The sequence below is a fragment of the Panthera tigris genome, chromosome D2, assembly GCF_018350195.1.
Source record: "Panthera tigris isolate Pti1 chromosome D2, P.tigris_Pti1_mat1.1, whole genome shotgun sequence".
NCBI classification, from domain to species: domain Eukaryota; kingdom Metazoa; phylum Chordata; class Mammalia; order Carnivora; family Felidae; genus Panthera; species Panthera tigris.
Genome location: NC_056670.1, coordinates 79,287,724 through 79,302,894, shown reverse-complemented (window position 1 = coordinate 79,302,894; position 15,171 = coordinate 79,287,724). Strand labels below are relative to the sequence as shown.

The following is a 15,171-nucleotide window of genomic DNA, read 5'->3' as shown; positions in this document are numbered from 1 at the left end:
GGTGCAGTTCGGCTAGCGGAGGATTCTGGAGGCGTCCCTCGTGCCCCTCCAGGCTGGCGTCAGAGCAGTAGCCCCGGACGAGGGGAGCGAGCTCGTGGGCCCGAGTCGGCGTGTGCAGCAAGACGGGGCCAGGTGTCTGTTGAGCTAGTGGAGTTTCCCCGAGGGGGGATGTGGCCTTTAGCTTGGAGCTCCAGCCAGAGATGCTGTCGGCTGGAGGGGCTGTGCCTTCGCCAGACTCGTCACAGTGTGGGCTGGGGGTAGGGGCCTGGGCGTGGAGAGGCTGCTGCCGCCCGGGGTCTGATGGGTCTCCGTCTGTGAGGATCACGCAGAGTTGTGCCAGGGGTGCACCGCAGAGGGCGAGGGCCTTTGTCTGTGTCCCCAGAGCTGGGCCGGGGGGCTCCCACACAGGAGGGTGTAGGAGTGAGTATCTGCACAGAAAGGGCATGTTGGGGGGGTGGGGGGGGCACCGTTCCTGGCTGGGAAGCCCTGGGAAGACGGGCGGGGGCAGGCTGGAATGTGGCTGGCTAGAGCTGAGGCCTGGCAGGTCTGATGGGAACATCTTGACATTTAGGGGCTCCTTTCTGAAGTCGCCCCAGACTCTAGCACTGGGGTGCTGAGCACTGTTTCCGGCCACTGGCCTGAGGCCATACTGATCACTCTTTCTGATCTTTGCGACCTGAGCAGGCTTGTGCCCAAGTCGGTGGCCAGTTCCTGGGCCAGGGCCGGGCCTGAAGAGAACAGAGTTTGGGGCAGACGTTTTTGAGGGCACACAGGCCTCCAGGCCTCCAACGGGTCCCTGCAGCGTCCTGTCGCGTGAGCTGCCAGGAGAGAGGCTGGGCGGGACTCTGCCCCCAGGGCATGGTGGGCACAAGGTAGCCGTACGCCCTGGGTGTCTTGCAGGCATTGGGTCGGCTCACCCGGGGGGGGAGTCCGGGCAGGACACACACTGCCTCGTTGTGTCAGTCACATTCTTCCTTGGCGGGTGGGGCATGTCACCAGCTGTGGCATTCAGCGGGCTGGTCTTGGCTTTTACTGTGGCTCAGATGGCTGAGTTTGAGTCAACAAAGCTTTCAAGGTGACATTGGCTTTGCAGCCAAGGGGCGGGTGCCTTTGGGGACTATTGGGTGGGGTTCAGTGACAACCTGGGCTTTGCTTGGGATGATATTCACCAACCAAACCTGGCGGCTTCTTGCCCTGTTTCAAAGCAGAAAGGGCCCAGTTATTCCAGACAGCTTGGAGCAGGGTAGACCCAGGTGCCCTTGGGCGCCCTTGACAGAGCAGGTGCGCCAAGGTCCATGGGTTGGAGCGTCTTGTCTGAAGCCTTGGGATTCGGGGCAGAGCCCAGGACTCTCGCAGTCTGTCTGACCTCAGCTCTCTTTAGGGAATACTTGAGGCAAAAGCTGAAAGGTCCCAGCAAACCGGGGTCCCCAGCACCCTGCTGGCGATGTGGCTAATGTTTAACATGATTAGTGCCCAGACACACCCCGAGACATTTGCCATAAAGTCAGGCGCAGAGCCCTGCACCCTTCCCCACCTGCACCTTTAATCCACCGGGTCAGGCGGGGTGACCCGAGCAGCTTGGGAAGGTGAACGTTTCCTGTCCAGGTTTATGCCAGCGCTTCCCACCGTTTCCAGGTTACAGCTCCCAGGAGACAGCACCACCTGTTCAGGTGTTCCGCACACTGGGGTGAGCAAACATTGTTATTTTGTAACAGGAGTCACATCGCTGTGCACAGGGTACTTTTTAAAAAAAATTTTTTTTTTAACATTTACTTATTTTTGAGAGAGAGAGACAGAGCATGAGCCGGGGGAGGGGGGGCAGAGAGAGGAGACACAGAATCCGAAACAGGCTCCAGGCTCTGAGCTGTCAACACAGAGACCGACGTGGGGCTTGAACCCACAAACCGTGAGATCACGACCTGAGCCGAAGTCGGATGCTCGACCGACTGAGCCACCCAGGTGTCCCAATTCGTATGTGCTGCACCTCCTGTAGGACAAAGAAACAGACTGCTCAGTGGGGTGGGGGCGCTGGGTCTGGCTCCCCAGGTGCCAGGGCTCCCTGACCTGTCCTCACTGTGTTCCTGTGCCTCCTTTGCCCAGGGCAGCTGGGGACACAGGCTGAGGGGGAAGGTGGACACCCCTGTCCGGGCAAGGCCATCTGCCTTCTGTCTCATGCCCCCTACCCAGTTCTCTTGTCCTGGCTCCGGTCCAGACAGGACAGGAGAGTGGCTGGGAGGCAGCACGGACCCCAGAGACCCTCCCGTTGCAGGCATTTGGGGCCCCCACCCGCCAAGAGTCAGGCTGTGTTGTGATCTGGGAGCGTGTGTCTCCAGCCCTGCACTGTGACGGGATAGGGAATGTGCACTGTGCAGACTGAGGCCTCGTTGAACCCCACGGCGGCCCAGGCCCGGGGCCAGTCTGGGGTGGGGTCGTGACTGGGGTGGATGGGGTGAAAAGGGTGCTTCCACCACGGCCTGGGCCAGCATCACGGGTCTGATCGGTGGCCCGGCCCCTCTCTCCTCAATCCTAGCCCTCTTACCCAGAGGCCTCCCCTACCCCCAGCACCCCAGCCTTCACCTTTCTCAGTTAATCAAAAGATTCCAAGAAAAGCAAACCCGTCAGAATGGTTTGCTCTGGAGCGTTCAGGAACAATGAGTGTGCACGCGACAGGCACAGCCACCTTCCTCCAGAGAGAGCTTTTCTTTTCCTTTTGCTGAGCCTGTTTCAGTAGCTTGTTCACCGTGACAGCCGGTGGTCATCTTTATTTCAGAGTGACCTACGAACACTGCAGCCTGTGATCTTGGTGTTCCAGAACACTGCCCTCATTCCCCTGTGCCCCGCAGCATGCAGGGCCCTCTCTCCTGCCCTCCGGCACATCTCTTCTCTCGAGTCCCCTCTGAAAAGAGACCACATTGCTGCTGGTCCTGTGGGGGGGGGCGTCCCCAGGGCTAGACTGTGGGCACCTCTATCCATCACAGCCCTCTGCCCTGATTTTCGCTCTGCCGTGAAAGCGGGCAGTTAGCCTAAGCCACTTGTGCACAGGGCTGGGCCTGCCCCGTCTGGAGAACAAGTGTCCCCAAGCACCTTGGATCCTGTTTAAGCTGTACCTGCCACTCGGGGAGGCGCCAGGCTGGCCCCACACAGAGGGAACTCTTGGCAGCCACGCTTTCTGGGCCCTTCCAAGAGCCCTGTAGGACAGGTATGGACCATTGCCTCTTAACAGGTGAGGCCAGGGAGGCTGAAGGGTCTGCTTGAGGCCCCCCAGCCTCCCCTCCAGAAGAGCTGTGGCATCTGCCATCGAGTGCTTGTCAAGGGCACGGGGGCCTAACCCCCGCTGGAGAATCTACATCTCCAGGCAGGGCTCAGGCTCCCATGGAAGCCAGGTCCCCGGATGGCTGGGATGTGCTCCGGGCTGGGACCTCAGCTCTACCCTCCTGGCCCTGTCTCCCACTCCCGATCATGGTTGAGTCGGGGGGTGAGCAGTAGAGCCCTCTTTGTGGTCCTGCAGCCTGACGAGGTTCTTACTCGGTCTGGAAATTCACTCTGGAGGTGTTCCTTCTACGGCCGAAGAGCCTTAGCCTCCCCTTGTCCGCAGAGACATGCTTTGCGGAACGTTTTATCGTGGGGTATTTGAGGTACTCTCTTCTTTTCAACCCAACAGTGGGACAAGGAAAATCATTTTGGTAAATTTTTGCATGCATCCTAAATTGTTTTCTGAAGATAGAAATCCCAGAAGTGAAACTGGCTGCTGAGGAATTTATCAGACCACCTTTTTATCAGACCACCTTTCAGAAAGGTGGTCCTCGCAGGGGTCTCGGCCTGCCCTAGGACTGGATGGTCCAAGCTCAGACTCTTTCCTAATTTGTGGGCGAATGACTGGACTCGGTGTCTCTGTTAACGAGTGTTCGTACCGACCTGCCGATGGCCCGTCTTCCTTGTCCAGGTGATGGGGGAGTCTAGGCTTTGGTGGGCTCCCACCGCCCGGAGGACCCATCGCCAGGTAGCGCTGGGAGCTGCGGCCTGGCTGTCTGGGGCGTGCGGTCCTTGGGTTATGGGACAGGCACGTGATCCTTAGTGACCTGTGTGTCTGTCTCCCCACAGAACTGTCAGACCTTCAGCAGCCTCAGCTGCCTGAGTGCGGGGATGGACGACTGCGGCCCGCACAGCCCCTTCGCCCTCCACGTCAGCAGCACCAGGTCCTGGACCGCCTTGCTCTCGGCCTCGGCCTCCAGCCTGGGGGGCAGGACCCCCGCCGGGACCCCGGTCCCTGAGCCTCTGCCCCCGGCCTTGGACGACCAGCTCGCCTGCAAGGAGGAGCAGTGCTGCGAGGAGTCAGGCGGCTGTGCCCCGGGTGAGGGCTGTGGCAGGGGCTGGGGGCCGGCCACGGCCTGGCGGGACCGCGGGGTGGCCGGGAACAGCCCCTGCTCCCTGGACGGCGAGTTGGACATCGAACAGATAGAGAACAACTGAGGGGCAGCGGGCAGCGGGCGGGCACTTGAAGCGGGGAGCCCCACCCGGGGAGCTCCCCGGGGGCGTCGGGTCCCGGGGAGCGTGCGCTCTGGCTCCGGAGAGGCTGTCCCGCCCGTGGGCCTGACCCCGCCGCGCGGCCGACCGCCCCGGCTCCTCCCAGCACGGCGGCCGCGTCCACCGGGCCACCGGAGCCCGAGAGCAGCTTCTTGGTCTGGGCCCCTTCCCTCCCCACCCCCGTTCCTCGCCGGCCACCCCACCGGGCGCCTCGCGCATCTCCCGCAGGGCTGGACGCTCTGCACGTGCGACTCCCAGGGGGGCTGCTCGCGGGGCTTGTGCTCAGGGCCATACGGTGGCGTCAGGCCCTTCCCGGCCTCCTGCTCAGGTTCATTTTGGGGGGGTCGGCCCCACAGCTTCTTTCACTCCGTTTTATTCCGTGCCTTCTCCCCCAGGTATCCCTGCTCCCGACTTGGGAAGGTTCGGGAGACGCTTCCCTCTGTAGTAACACCGGAACCGTTTGGCCTTAATTCCAGGGGTGGGAGACGGAGGCCCCTGGGGTGCCGGGAGGGGGCTCTCCGTGCCGGAACCCTGGGGGCCTGGGGGACGGCTCGGTCTGCTCGTTCGAGGCGTCTGCGTCGGGTGGATATGGGTGGCTATGTTGGCCGAGAAGATAGACCTCCTTGCCTCTCCCGTGGCGCGGAGAGCCTGACCCCGTGGCTCTGTGCCACTCCGGGGGCCGCTTGGGCAGGCTGGCACGCGGCAGCCATTCTCTGTGGCGACATGGCCACTGCGTGATTAGCTTAGCTGATTCAGGTGAGTGCAGAGAGGTCACCAGTAACGGGAAACCTCTCGAAAACGTCCTCAGGAGGCAGGAGCCGGGAGCAGGTGCACACACCAGGCCCTGTGCACGTTTCGGGGGTGGAGGATGCCTGTTGGCTGCTCGGGGGGCCTGGGCTGGGGGCCTGCAAGGCCCTCCGCGGAATTCTAAGCACACTCTCGCTGTCTGGTGGGGACTGCTGCCGGCTTTAATCAGGCACACCAGCCACCTCCGGGGCGAGCGCCCCTGCTGGCCAGCGGGGGGAGCAGTGCGCGGAGCGTCCCCTGCCGCCCGCCCTGCCGCAGGCCCAGAGCGCTGTCCCCAGCTCCCCGCACCCCTGCGGACTCCCCGCTCACGGGGAACCCCGACCCCCTGAGGTTTTGCTCTCGGGCAGCCTGGCTGTCAGACGCCCCGCGTGGGCCCTGCGCTCTCGGGAGTCTGGCTCGTAGCCAACCTGGCATCTTCCGCAGCCAGTGGCAAGTGGCTCCTTTCCCCGTAGGGCTAAAAACAACGCGCGTTCTCTTGGGTTTGCGGACGTGTGACAAAGGCACGTCCGTAGTCTCTTGCGGACAGCGAGCGCCTCGCTTCCACGGCGTGACTGCACACGGTTCTCGCGAAAGGCCTTCTTCGGGCAGCTTGACTCACTCCTTCGCTAGGTCAGAAGCTTGGCGCTCAGGTTCTGGTTTCTAGGTGGCGTTTCTTAAAAACCGGCCCTAAGATGCTCGTAGAGAAAATCCCTCCCTCAGTGGCCCTCCGAGGTTGTGTTGAAAGGCCTCAGGGTGGATGGCACGGTGGTTGTGCGGGCGCCGGGCAGGCCCCGGGGCCAGAGCCGGCTACGCTTCGGTGGCCCCCACCGAAGGCCCGTCCCCCGGGGACCCTGGAGAGCCAGAGCCGGGAGCCGGTGGCTCTGGGTGCACACGCCGTCTCCCCTGATGCCCACCCAGTGGGTCCCGGAGGCCACGTCTTAGAGCAAACCCGGAGGAGCCTGGCAGCCTGTGAATTTAGAGAGCACACGCTGGTGTCTCGTGTCCTCAGAAAGCCTGGGGGGGGGGGGGGTGGCACTGGCACCCCACCCCCACCGAGTGGCCGCGGGGGGAGCCGTCCTTCCTGTGGAAGGAGAGGCAGGGCCCCGACCGCTGGTCTACACCACGGTGAGGGACCGAGAGCTGAGCCGGGTAGGCCTGAGCGGTGACCCCCAGCCGCCTTTCCTCAGGCTCAGGCGGGGAGGCACATGGCAGTGGGGGTGTCACAGGGCCGTGGGGTGGGTGACCTGCCTTCGGAGCCTGCCGGCCCCCTCCTCCCTTCTCGGGCCTGGTGGCGAGGAAGGAGCCGTGAGCTTGCGAAACGGCCCCATTCTTCCCGCCTCCTCCCAGGCTGGTCCCGTCGACCCATAGATCCAGTCCCAGGGCGCTTTTGGGCAGAAGGTACCGCAGCCGAGGCAAGATCTGGCCCTCCGGCCTCCACCGGCCCCTCTCTGCTGTCCCACTCCCACCGAAGCTCCTAGCCCAAGCCCCCAACAGGGGCGGTGCAGTGGGGGGGGGGGGGGGGAGACAATGGCCACTGTCCCCTCTGCCCAGAGAAAGAAAGGCCCGTCAGTTATTTCGTGTTGGGAGAGAGCCGGCCCCCTGCAGGAGGCACCGCCCCACCGTGCAGGGAGCCAAGTGTGTGCCCGCTCTGCCGACCCCAGGACTTCTGTCTTGAGGCGCTTGGAGGGAGGCTCCCTCTGCGTGTGGCCGTCCCCATGGGGCAGCGGGTGTGCTGGCAGGCTCCCCGCTGTTGTCCAGGCCCTGCCCCTCCTGGTGGGTGCCCGCGACCTCCTGCCCCTGCAGGGAGATGGGGGAAGTTCAGAGCCAGGAGGGTGGGCTGTGCCTGGCCGCCTGCCCGCTCGGGGGCCCGAAAGGACAAAAGCAGGGTGGTGGCTCCGGGAGGGCTGGGAGGAGAGGAGAGCCATCCCCACCTGTTCCAGAAGGAGCATCTTCTACAGCCGCCCGACCGACAGGAGCTGCCGGCTGCTCGCAGGCCCGGGCCGGGGTTAGGGCCGAAGCCTCACCGTTTACATGACCGCAGACCCTCTTGCCTTACTCGCGGCGGAGGCCGGGGCCTGGCCCCGGGCCCGCGGGCACACACAACATCCAGGCCGCAGGGGTGCTTGTTCTGATCATACGTAGATCTTCATTCTCAGAAAGCCTTACTTCTCATCAAAATTTTTGTAGCAGGAAAGTTTTGTGAATTTGTACGCTGGAAGAAAATTTAAATAAAGGAAAAGTCCGCATTAAAAAGAAAACGAACCCAAATGCTCAAATGGGTCTCCTAGTGCAGGGGCGGTGTGCGATTTCCCTGCTCTGGCTGCTGCTGCCCGGGCAGGGGTGGGGGGGTGGGGGGTGTTGGGGGTGGGGGGTGCTGCGTGTCTGAGTGAGCTTCCGTGGGATTTAAATCACAGCCCCGGAGGCTCTGCCACGGTGTGGGCCGCGCCTCCGTGTCTGCCCAGGAGGCTCAAGTCACGTGCACTCTGTGGCCTCGGGGCTGTCCCCTGACCGATGACCGCTTCAGGCCTGGGCGCGGGCAGTGCCCCAGGCACCAGGGCTCGGCCAGGGCCGAGGCTGGGGCGGTCCAGGGCGCTGTGCTCCCCGTACGGGCCGTGACACCGCACCTTGCCACGTCCACGTAGTTGGTCAAGCCCCTCCCATTGGCTCCAGTCCGAGAAAACACTGCCTAATCGTTAAAGAGAAAGGAAGAGAAAGAGACGGTAATAATAATGAAAGAGAAAAAGAACCCAGACCACAGCAGAGATCTCGTAGCCTAGGTAGGATAGTCTGATCTTCTAGCATAGTCTCTCTGGCAAATAAATTGTGTGTTCAGCGCGTGGGGGAGATGTCCCGGGGGCTCGGTGACGGCTCGCGGGCCGACTCGGGGGCCATCGCGTGCTTCCCCGGACCGACCCGTCGTCGGGGCCGCAGAGCTTCAGGAAGTGTGGCGGCCGGAGCGGGTGGTACCGGGCCGGGCCCTGCCCGGGTCAGAGCCGTGTGTGTGCCGCCCTCCGCCCCGGCCGCCCGTCCTCCCACGCGGGCCGCGACCGTCTTGCACTAGTACCGCTCTAGTCTCTCAGGAATCTGCTTGTTACTCTTACTGTGTAAATAAAGCTTCCTGGTTCAGTCCCCAGCCGCTGGGAGCCTGCTGTGTGGTTTGTCAGCTCTGGGGAAACTCGGTGGGTCCCCCCTCGGTCCACGGGAGCGTTAGGTCTGGGTTGGCAGGGGCAGAGCCTGGACCCTTCTGCCTCCTCCGGGTCTCGGGGCCGGGTCTGTACGATGGGGACAGCGGACATCTCTGAGCTGTCGGGAGGCTCCGATGCAAAGGGTCGAGGAAGCTCCTGGGAGCGGGAGGGCTGGCCATGGCCACGGCCGCGGGCACGAGGGAGCCCTCCTAGAGGCGACGTGCAGGCAGCCCGGGTGACGTGTATGCGCACGTGTTTGGAGGTAGAGGGGCCCGGCCCCTCACTGCAGCCGGGAGCCAGGCACCCTAGGACGGCAGAGCGGAGACGCCCCCCGTGTGCGACCTCCAAGCCCGGGCTGGTAGAGGGACCTGCCTGTCACGGAGCCTGCGTCGTTGAGTCGGCTTTGCCCTCAGCAGCCCAGTGGTTTGCTCCAGGCCACGCTGCTGTGGGAGGCCTGGCCCGCAGCCCCGCTCGCGGCTCAGCTGCCTCCCAGCTAGGCCAGGCGGTGGTGCAGGGGCGCCTCCTCCGTGGCCGGTCCGAGGGCAGCACCCCGCCAGCCAGGGAGAGGCCAGCGCGCGCGGCTCGAGCCAGAGCGGGCTCCGGGGCACACAGTCCCTGCGCCTCGCCCTCCGCGTCAGGGACCCCTGGCTGACCGAGCTCGGGACGTTCGGGACACGTGCAGCCTCGAGGATGGGCTTGAGAAGCCTGTAAAACTTGAGCACGGGGTTTCGGCCTAGACCCCCCACCAGCGAGGTCCCGACGGTGCCCCTCCGGGTGTGAGGTACACTCTGGACCCGGCTCGTGTGTTTGTTTCCTTTTTAGCAACGGGCCCTGTTCCAGAATGGTGTAAGAACACCTAATTTACGACACAGGGGAGGCATGGCTGCTGTGGCTGAAGCTGGGGGAAGGGGGAAGGCCCAGGGACCCTGCCTCGTGTGCGTCCCCCCCCCCCACCTCAGGAGGGCACAGAGCGGCCCTAGACAGACCCCAGCCCCTCGCGTCCCCTTATGTGTCCCCGGCTGGGCCCCCACCTCACGCCGGCCTCGCTCCGGGGACACCCGCTCTCCAGCTCGGCTTGCCTGGCGATGGCCACCCCGCCGCTCACCCTGTGCCGTCCCCGGTGGCAGGGCGCTGGGCTCGCCGGGTGGCACCCTGCCCTCCTCCGCCCTGCTGTCAGGTCCGGCTGAGGGCCCTCTGCGGTGCCCTCCCTCGCACCGGGCCAGCTCACCCCTGCCTCTGATGTCAGGCAACGGAGAGAATCAGAGCCCCAACCTCCCCAGCACCAAAGCAGACGTGCAGGACGATCCAGGGCGTATCAGAAACCTTCCTCTTCTCATGGAAGGACGGCCGAAAGGAAACACCCCTCAATGGTCACTGTGGCCAGACCCTGAGTGACTCCGGGTTTCTTTTTAGACCAGTATGTTGGTCGTCTAAACGGGATGGTCCCGAGGGAGAGAAAAGGTAAGCCCACTGGATAGTCATGCTGAGGCGGGAGGTGGCACCGTGAGCCCCCAGGAGGCGCACACGTGTTCCTCCCCGCGTCCCCACCTCTGTGCCCGTCTACCCGAGAGGGGCAGCGCTGGCCCCACAGGAGAGGCCAGGCCTCGTGCTGAGGCCTCAGACTCCTGGCCCAGTTCCCAGCCTCAGGTCACATCCTCCTTGGCCCTCCTGCTGCCACGCGGCCTCCTTTCTCTCCTGGGGGAGCTTGGTGGGGGGGGGGGGGCACCCTTGCCCCGCCTCAGCGTCGCCTGGGAATTTTTGGGCGTCCGGATCCAGCCGGCCCTGGACTTGGAGACGATGTGAGACAGAAAGCCTCCTGCTAGGTGATGAACCCCGTCTGAATCCGGTTTTCCCAGGCGCCGGGTGCAGCCGGGGCCAGTCCCACGTGGATGCGCGTGTTGGAAGGTCTGGGGGTAGGTGAAGCCCTTTGCCCCCGAAGAGGTGATACTGCACAGACTGTCCTCCTCTCCGCCCCGTCCGCCCCTCCCCCTCCCGGAAGGGGTTCTGGTCGCCCCCAGAACCTGGAACGTCCTGGCGGGCAGTGTGGTGGGGCCCAGACCACTGCCTCACTCTGGGGCTCGGCCAGAGGGCACAGGGGGCCAGCCTGGCGCGTTCCTTGGGTCTGCAGGGTCCGTTTCTCGGCGGCAGCTCCGGGGTGGACTCCTGACCGAAGGGTTTTTAGGCCACTGCCGGCCCTGAACTCCAGCCCCGCCCCATAGCCGATGGCTTTGTCAGTCTGTGGCTTGAGAACTGTCCCCCAACCCTGCTGGGAAGGAGGGGCTACAGTGGGCAGCCGGGAGGCCCCGGGGGTGAGGGACCATCGCCCTGAGTGGCAGCAGGACAGGGGCCATCACCCCCAGCCGGGTGACAGGGCGTCCTGGAGGGGCCTGGTCCCCCGCAGGGCCCGGGGTGCCCGTTAAGGAAAGGAAGCCACCCCTTTACAGATGGGACAGCCGAGGCTCCGAAATGGTCCCCCTGGCGTTAGGGCTGAGTGCACCTCAGTCCCAGGGAACGTGTCGTCTCCAGAGGGAGGACGCCAGTGTGTGGGGCTCACCTGGGAAGTCACAGCCAGTGGGCTGCCACAGGCCACCCCCACGGAAGGCCTGTGGGAGGGACTAGGGAGGACATGGATGTGGGTCAGACCTTGGTTCGAGTCTCAGCTCGGCCCTTACTACCGTCAGCCTGTGGGCGGGTCCTTGCTCTCCACACCTCCGTTTCCTTGTCTGTAAAGTGGGGTTCGCTGAACCCACAGCCCAGGGGCACCACGGTTTTCACCCAGACCCAGCAGCCGTCTGCGGCCCCCAGAGCTGTCCCTCAGACGCTTCCCCGCCCCCACTCCCGGGCGGCAGGCACAGAGAACACCAGCCTCCCGTATCCACCGCAGACCCCTGTGGACAAGGACAGGCTGTGAAAAAGAAAAGGAAGAAAAAAAGGAAAACCAAAGACCCACGAGGCAAGCCGACCGGAACGTGGCAAGCCCGTCTCCTGGACGTTGGCCCCCAAGCCCTGGTGAGCTTAGCCCACCGCGTGCCGGCTGACCTAGCAAGCTGTAATTAGGGGACTCTGTCGAGGCACAGGCAGTTTGCATCTTTTCCAGCTAATAGGCCAAACGCCCCTCCTCCCTCGGCCGCCAGCGACACCAGCCCCGCCGGTGGCCTCTCATCTTGATGAAAAGGCCTGGCCACTCGTTCCTCTTAATCCTGATTTAATGGTGGCCGGCCTGCCTGGGGACGACAGCACAGCCCCCGCCGGCCCTGGACCTCCGTGCCAGGGGGCTCAGGGTTCAGGGTCCGGCCTTTTATCCTGCCTCTGCCTGCGCTCAGTGGAAACCCTGTTGTGGAGGACCCAGGGCTTCCTTTATGCGAAGTCGTGTCCCAAGACCTATCCGTCTTGATGGGATCGATCGGAGGGGAATCCTGGATTCTCCAATCGGTCTGGATTGATCTGAGGAGAAACACAGCAACCAGGTTTTCTGTTGGGCTGATTGATTCCAAAACCTGCAACCCGGGCTGTGAGCGAATTCTGGAAGCCTGTGGCTCACCACCACCGTCCACGGGGCTGCCCGTGACAGCGGGCCAACGTTTGCCCTGGTCGACCCGGTCCCCGGGTGGGGCCGAGGGCGGCCCGCTGTCCCCGCAGGGCCCCCGTCTCCCGGACGGGGTTGGGGCACGTGAGGTGTCTCGGGAGCCCTGGGGCTCTGGCGCTCAGTGGTTCAAGTGCACGGCAGGACCAGGCCAGTGCCCAGCCCTGTACAGCCCTCCCCACCCCCAGGCTCTCCCGGAGTCGAATTCTGAGTCAAAGCCGGAGTCGGCTGTAGGTCAGGGCGGTTTATTCAACCCATAGTTGCCCCTGCAGACACCGGGCATGACACATTCAAGTCTATCGAGTTAGAAGCACCCTATGTGCCTGCAGCCTTGATCCCAGTGGTTACAAGTCTTGCTCTGTAGGACGGCCGTCTTCGGTGCCCCTGGGAGCTGCCCCAGCCTCTGGCTCCAAGGTGACTTGTGGGGTAGGGAAGGCAGTGGGCTGTCGCAGTTGGCGGGGGGGGGGGTGGGGGGGTGGGGGGGTGGGGGGGGGAGGGATGGGTGCTAAGTGGCCACTCCAACTCTGGGTGGGGGCCGGGAGGTGGGCAGGGGTCGCTGGGTGGTCCCAGGGAGGCTGGCTCAGCTCTGCGCTGTGTGGACCGTGCAGGAAGCCCCTGCCTTCTCCAGGCTCCTCGCTCGTGAGAAGAGAACGTTTGGTAGAGACACAGTGGGCAGGTGTCCCAGTCCCCGTAGGTGGAGCGTTTACAGGACCAGGTGCGGCTGGGGAGTTGTGGACCTGGGATTCGGGGTGTCCCCGGAGCACCTCCAGCCCATACCCAGAGGGTTCCCCTGAGCTGGCTCCCAGACAGGTCTGTCCCACCCTCCAACCTCACTACGGGAAAGAACATCCCGGAAAGAACAGCTCTCCCCGGGGGGGGTTGGGGGGGAGCAGGGGGAGACAGAGGAAGGAAGCGGGCAGCCAGAGGTGCCTGGCTGGGACCTTCTCGCCCGCCCATCCGGGGCCAAGGGCAGAGGGCGGGGCCTCGGGTGGTCCGGGCACTGGGGGAGGGGAGGGATGAGGCCGGGGCGACCCTACGAGGCTCATCACTGGTGCGCGTGCTGCAACAGCAGGTCCACGGCCTCTGCCAGGTTGTCCACGTACCCATCAGCCTTCACTTCTGGATGGTGCTCGTCACTGGGCCTGGAGAGCAGGGCTATAGGTTAGACCGTCGGTGACCCCTCTTTCTCCCAGCTTCTAGTACAGGCCCGGCCTGCCCTTGGGAAACCTCCAGAACCTTCTGCGCCCGGTTAGCAGATGTGCCCCCCCCGCCCCCCCAATCCCAGCCATCCCCATCCTGGCGCACACGTTCCCCCTCCTATTTCCCCACCTGGTTACCTCTCCAAACCCCTTCCGTTGGAGCAGAGTGACCACAGACCCCTGCTCCGTCCCTGCTTCCGGCAGAAACGTCACACCCTGGACAGTAGGGCCATGAGCTCAACCCACTCGGAGCGCCTTCCTGCCCACACCCTGGGGGGTCCCCCTGCCACCTGGTCACTGTCCTCTGAGGCCACTCCCACGAAACGGGGGGGCTTCTGGCAAAGCAGCTCTCTGCCTGGGGTTTTGGGGCCTAGAACCCTCCAAAGCCTTCGTCCCCTCCCTAGATACTGCCCGAGGTCTGGATGGACACTGAGCACAAGGGAAGTGTGACCACGCCAGAAACGCAGACACCTGTGGGCCCACACGGCACCAAGGGGATCCCACATAGGGGGGCTCCTGGAGGGGGGGCCGTGGCCTGAGTCCTGAGGTGGAGCAGGGCTGCAGGTGGGCACGTGGGAGGGGAACCGTGATGCGACTGGAGGCCTAGCCGCGGGGAGGGCCCCGGGGCGGGCTCCTAGGGACACCCCGACGGTCTGGACGGCGTGGGAGGGGCTGGGACCTCGTCCTTGGGGCTGTGAGCCGGAGACTCAGGTCCCGGGCCACCAGAAGCCCCCTCCCCAGTGCTCTAGCTCGAGCCCGGTGGCAGCGGGGGGGCGGGGCACCCCTCTGCCACCCGCACACTGTGGGACCTGCTACTCAGATCCCCCCAGGTCACCACCTCGGAAGCTCCCACCCTGGTCTGGAAGGAAGTGGTTGACACAGGTTCTGACGACATCCTAAAAGCCAAATTGTCCCTTTTGAACGGTTTGGTTTTTGCAAAGCACTTTTACCCTGAAATGGCTGTCCTTTTAGAGCAAGGGAACCTACTTTTCGTTTTAAAGGGTCGGCCCAGTGTCTCCCCCGGGGCTGCGGAGGCCCCAAACCGAGAGCCTCGGAGACAACACAAGAGGATGAGTGTGTGGGACGCCCCCTCCCCCCCCCCCCCCACTGGGGCCAACACCTCGAGCAAGAATAGCTCTCATGTCAGGGCAGGTATCCCAGGGGATTATTTCATTCTTGCCATCACAGCCATAACCCGACGGACGCGGGGACTGAAGATTTGTGTCACCCCGCGTCAGTGCCGAAACAGGTACTGGTCACCGTCAAAAGGTTGTATGTGGCCTGGCCGCTTAGCGAACCGTGCGTTGGCCCCTCCTTGCGACCCACCAGTTTCACTCCTACGTGTGCACGCAACATGTTCCCCGAAGGACACGGACCAGAATGTTCCTAACGGCTTCGGTCACGATGGCAAAAAGGGGGGAAACGGCGCAAACGTCCAGCAACAGGGCCGCGGAGAGACAGGGGGCGGGAGGTGCGCGCGTCAGAACACCGCAACACCGCGACGGCGCCACTCAGAAGGCACTGCTGTCTACGCTGCAGCGTGGCTGGGCCCCACGGGCAGCATGACAGGCTCAAGGAACCCAAAGTGGATGACCCACTTCTGCCAAGTTCAGGAATGGGTGCCACCAGTCTCTACAGGACAGAGGCCAGAAGATGGTTACTTCTTGGCAGGGGGAATGATCGAGGGTGCTGGCCACGTTCTAGATCTTTACCTGGGTGGTGGTTGGTTACAGGGGTGGTGCGGAGGGGAAAACCCATCACCCTGCTCGTTTTTTAGCGTTCTTCGTATACACACGTACGGGTACGTAACAAAAAGTCACGTGTAATGCAAATTATATGACAAATACAAGGCACCTATTTCCCATCACTGCACCTGTTCTCTGTGGCCCCTGGG

The 15,171-nt window shown here is 63.9% G+C and overlaps 2 protein-coding genes across 2 annotated transcripts in view; one reads left to right on the top strand and one right to left on the bottom strand.

The window, feature by feature from the left end:
* Positions 1 to 7,640, top strand: part of FAM53B (family with sequence similarity 53 member B) — a 75,239-nt gene extending 67,599 nt beyond the window's left edge. The window contains exon 4 of the mRNA XM_007079718.3: positions 4,102 to 7,640. Coding sequence (XP_007079780.2) covers positions 4,102 to 4,470 — 369 coding nt within the window. The 3' untranslated portion in view covers positions 4,471 to 7,640. The remainder of the gene's footprint in view (positions 1 to 4,101) is intronic.
* Positions 7,641 to 12,575: 4,935 nt separating this feature from the next.
* The window catches only part of LOC102970117 (phospholysine phosphohistidine inorganic pyrophosphate phosphatase), a 117,549-nt gene continuing 114,953 nt past the window's right edge, over positions 12,576 to 15,171 (bottom strand). Inside the window, exon 7 of the mRNA XM_042960148.1 lies at positions 12,576 to 13,220. Within this exon, the coding sequence (XP_042816082.1) occupies positions 13,124 to 13,220 (97 nt within the window). The 3' untranslated portion in view covers positions 12,576 to 13,123. The remainder of the gene's footprint in view (positions 13,221 to 15,171) is intronic.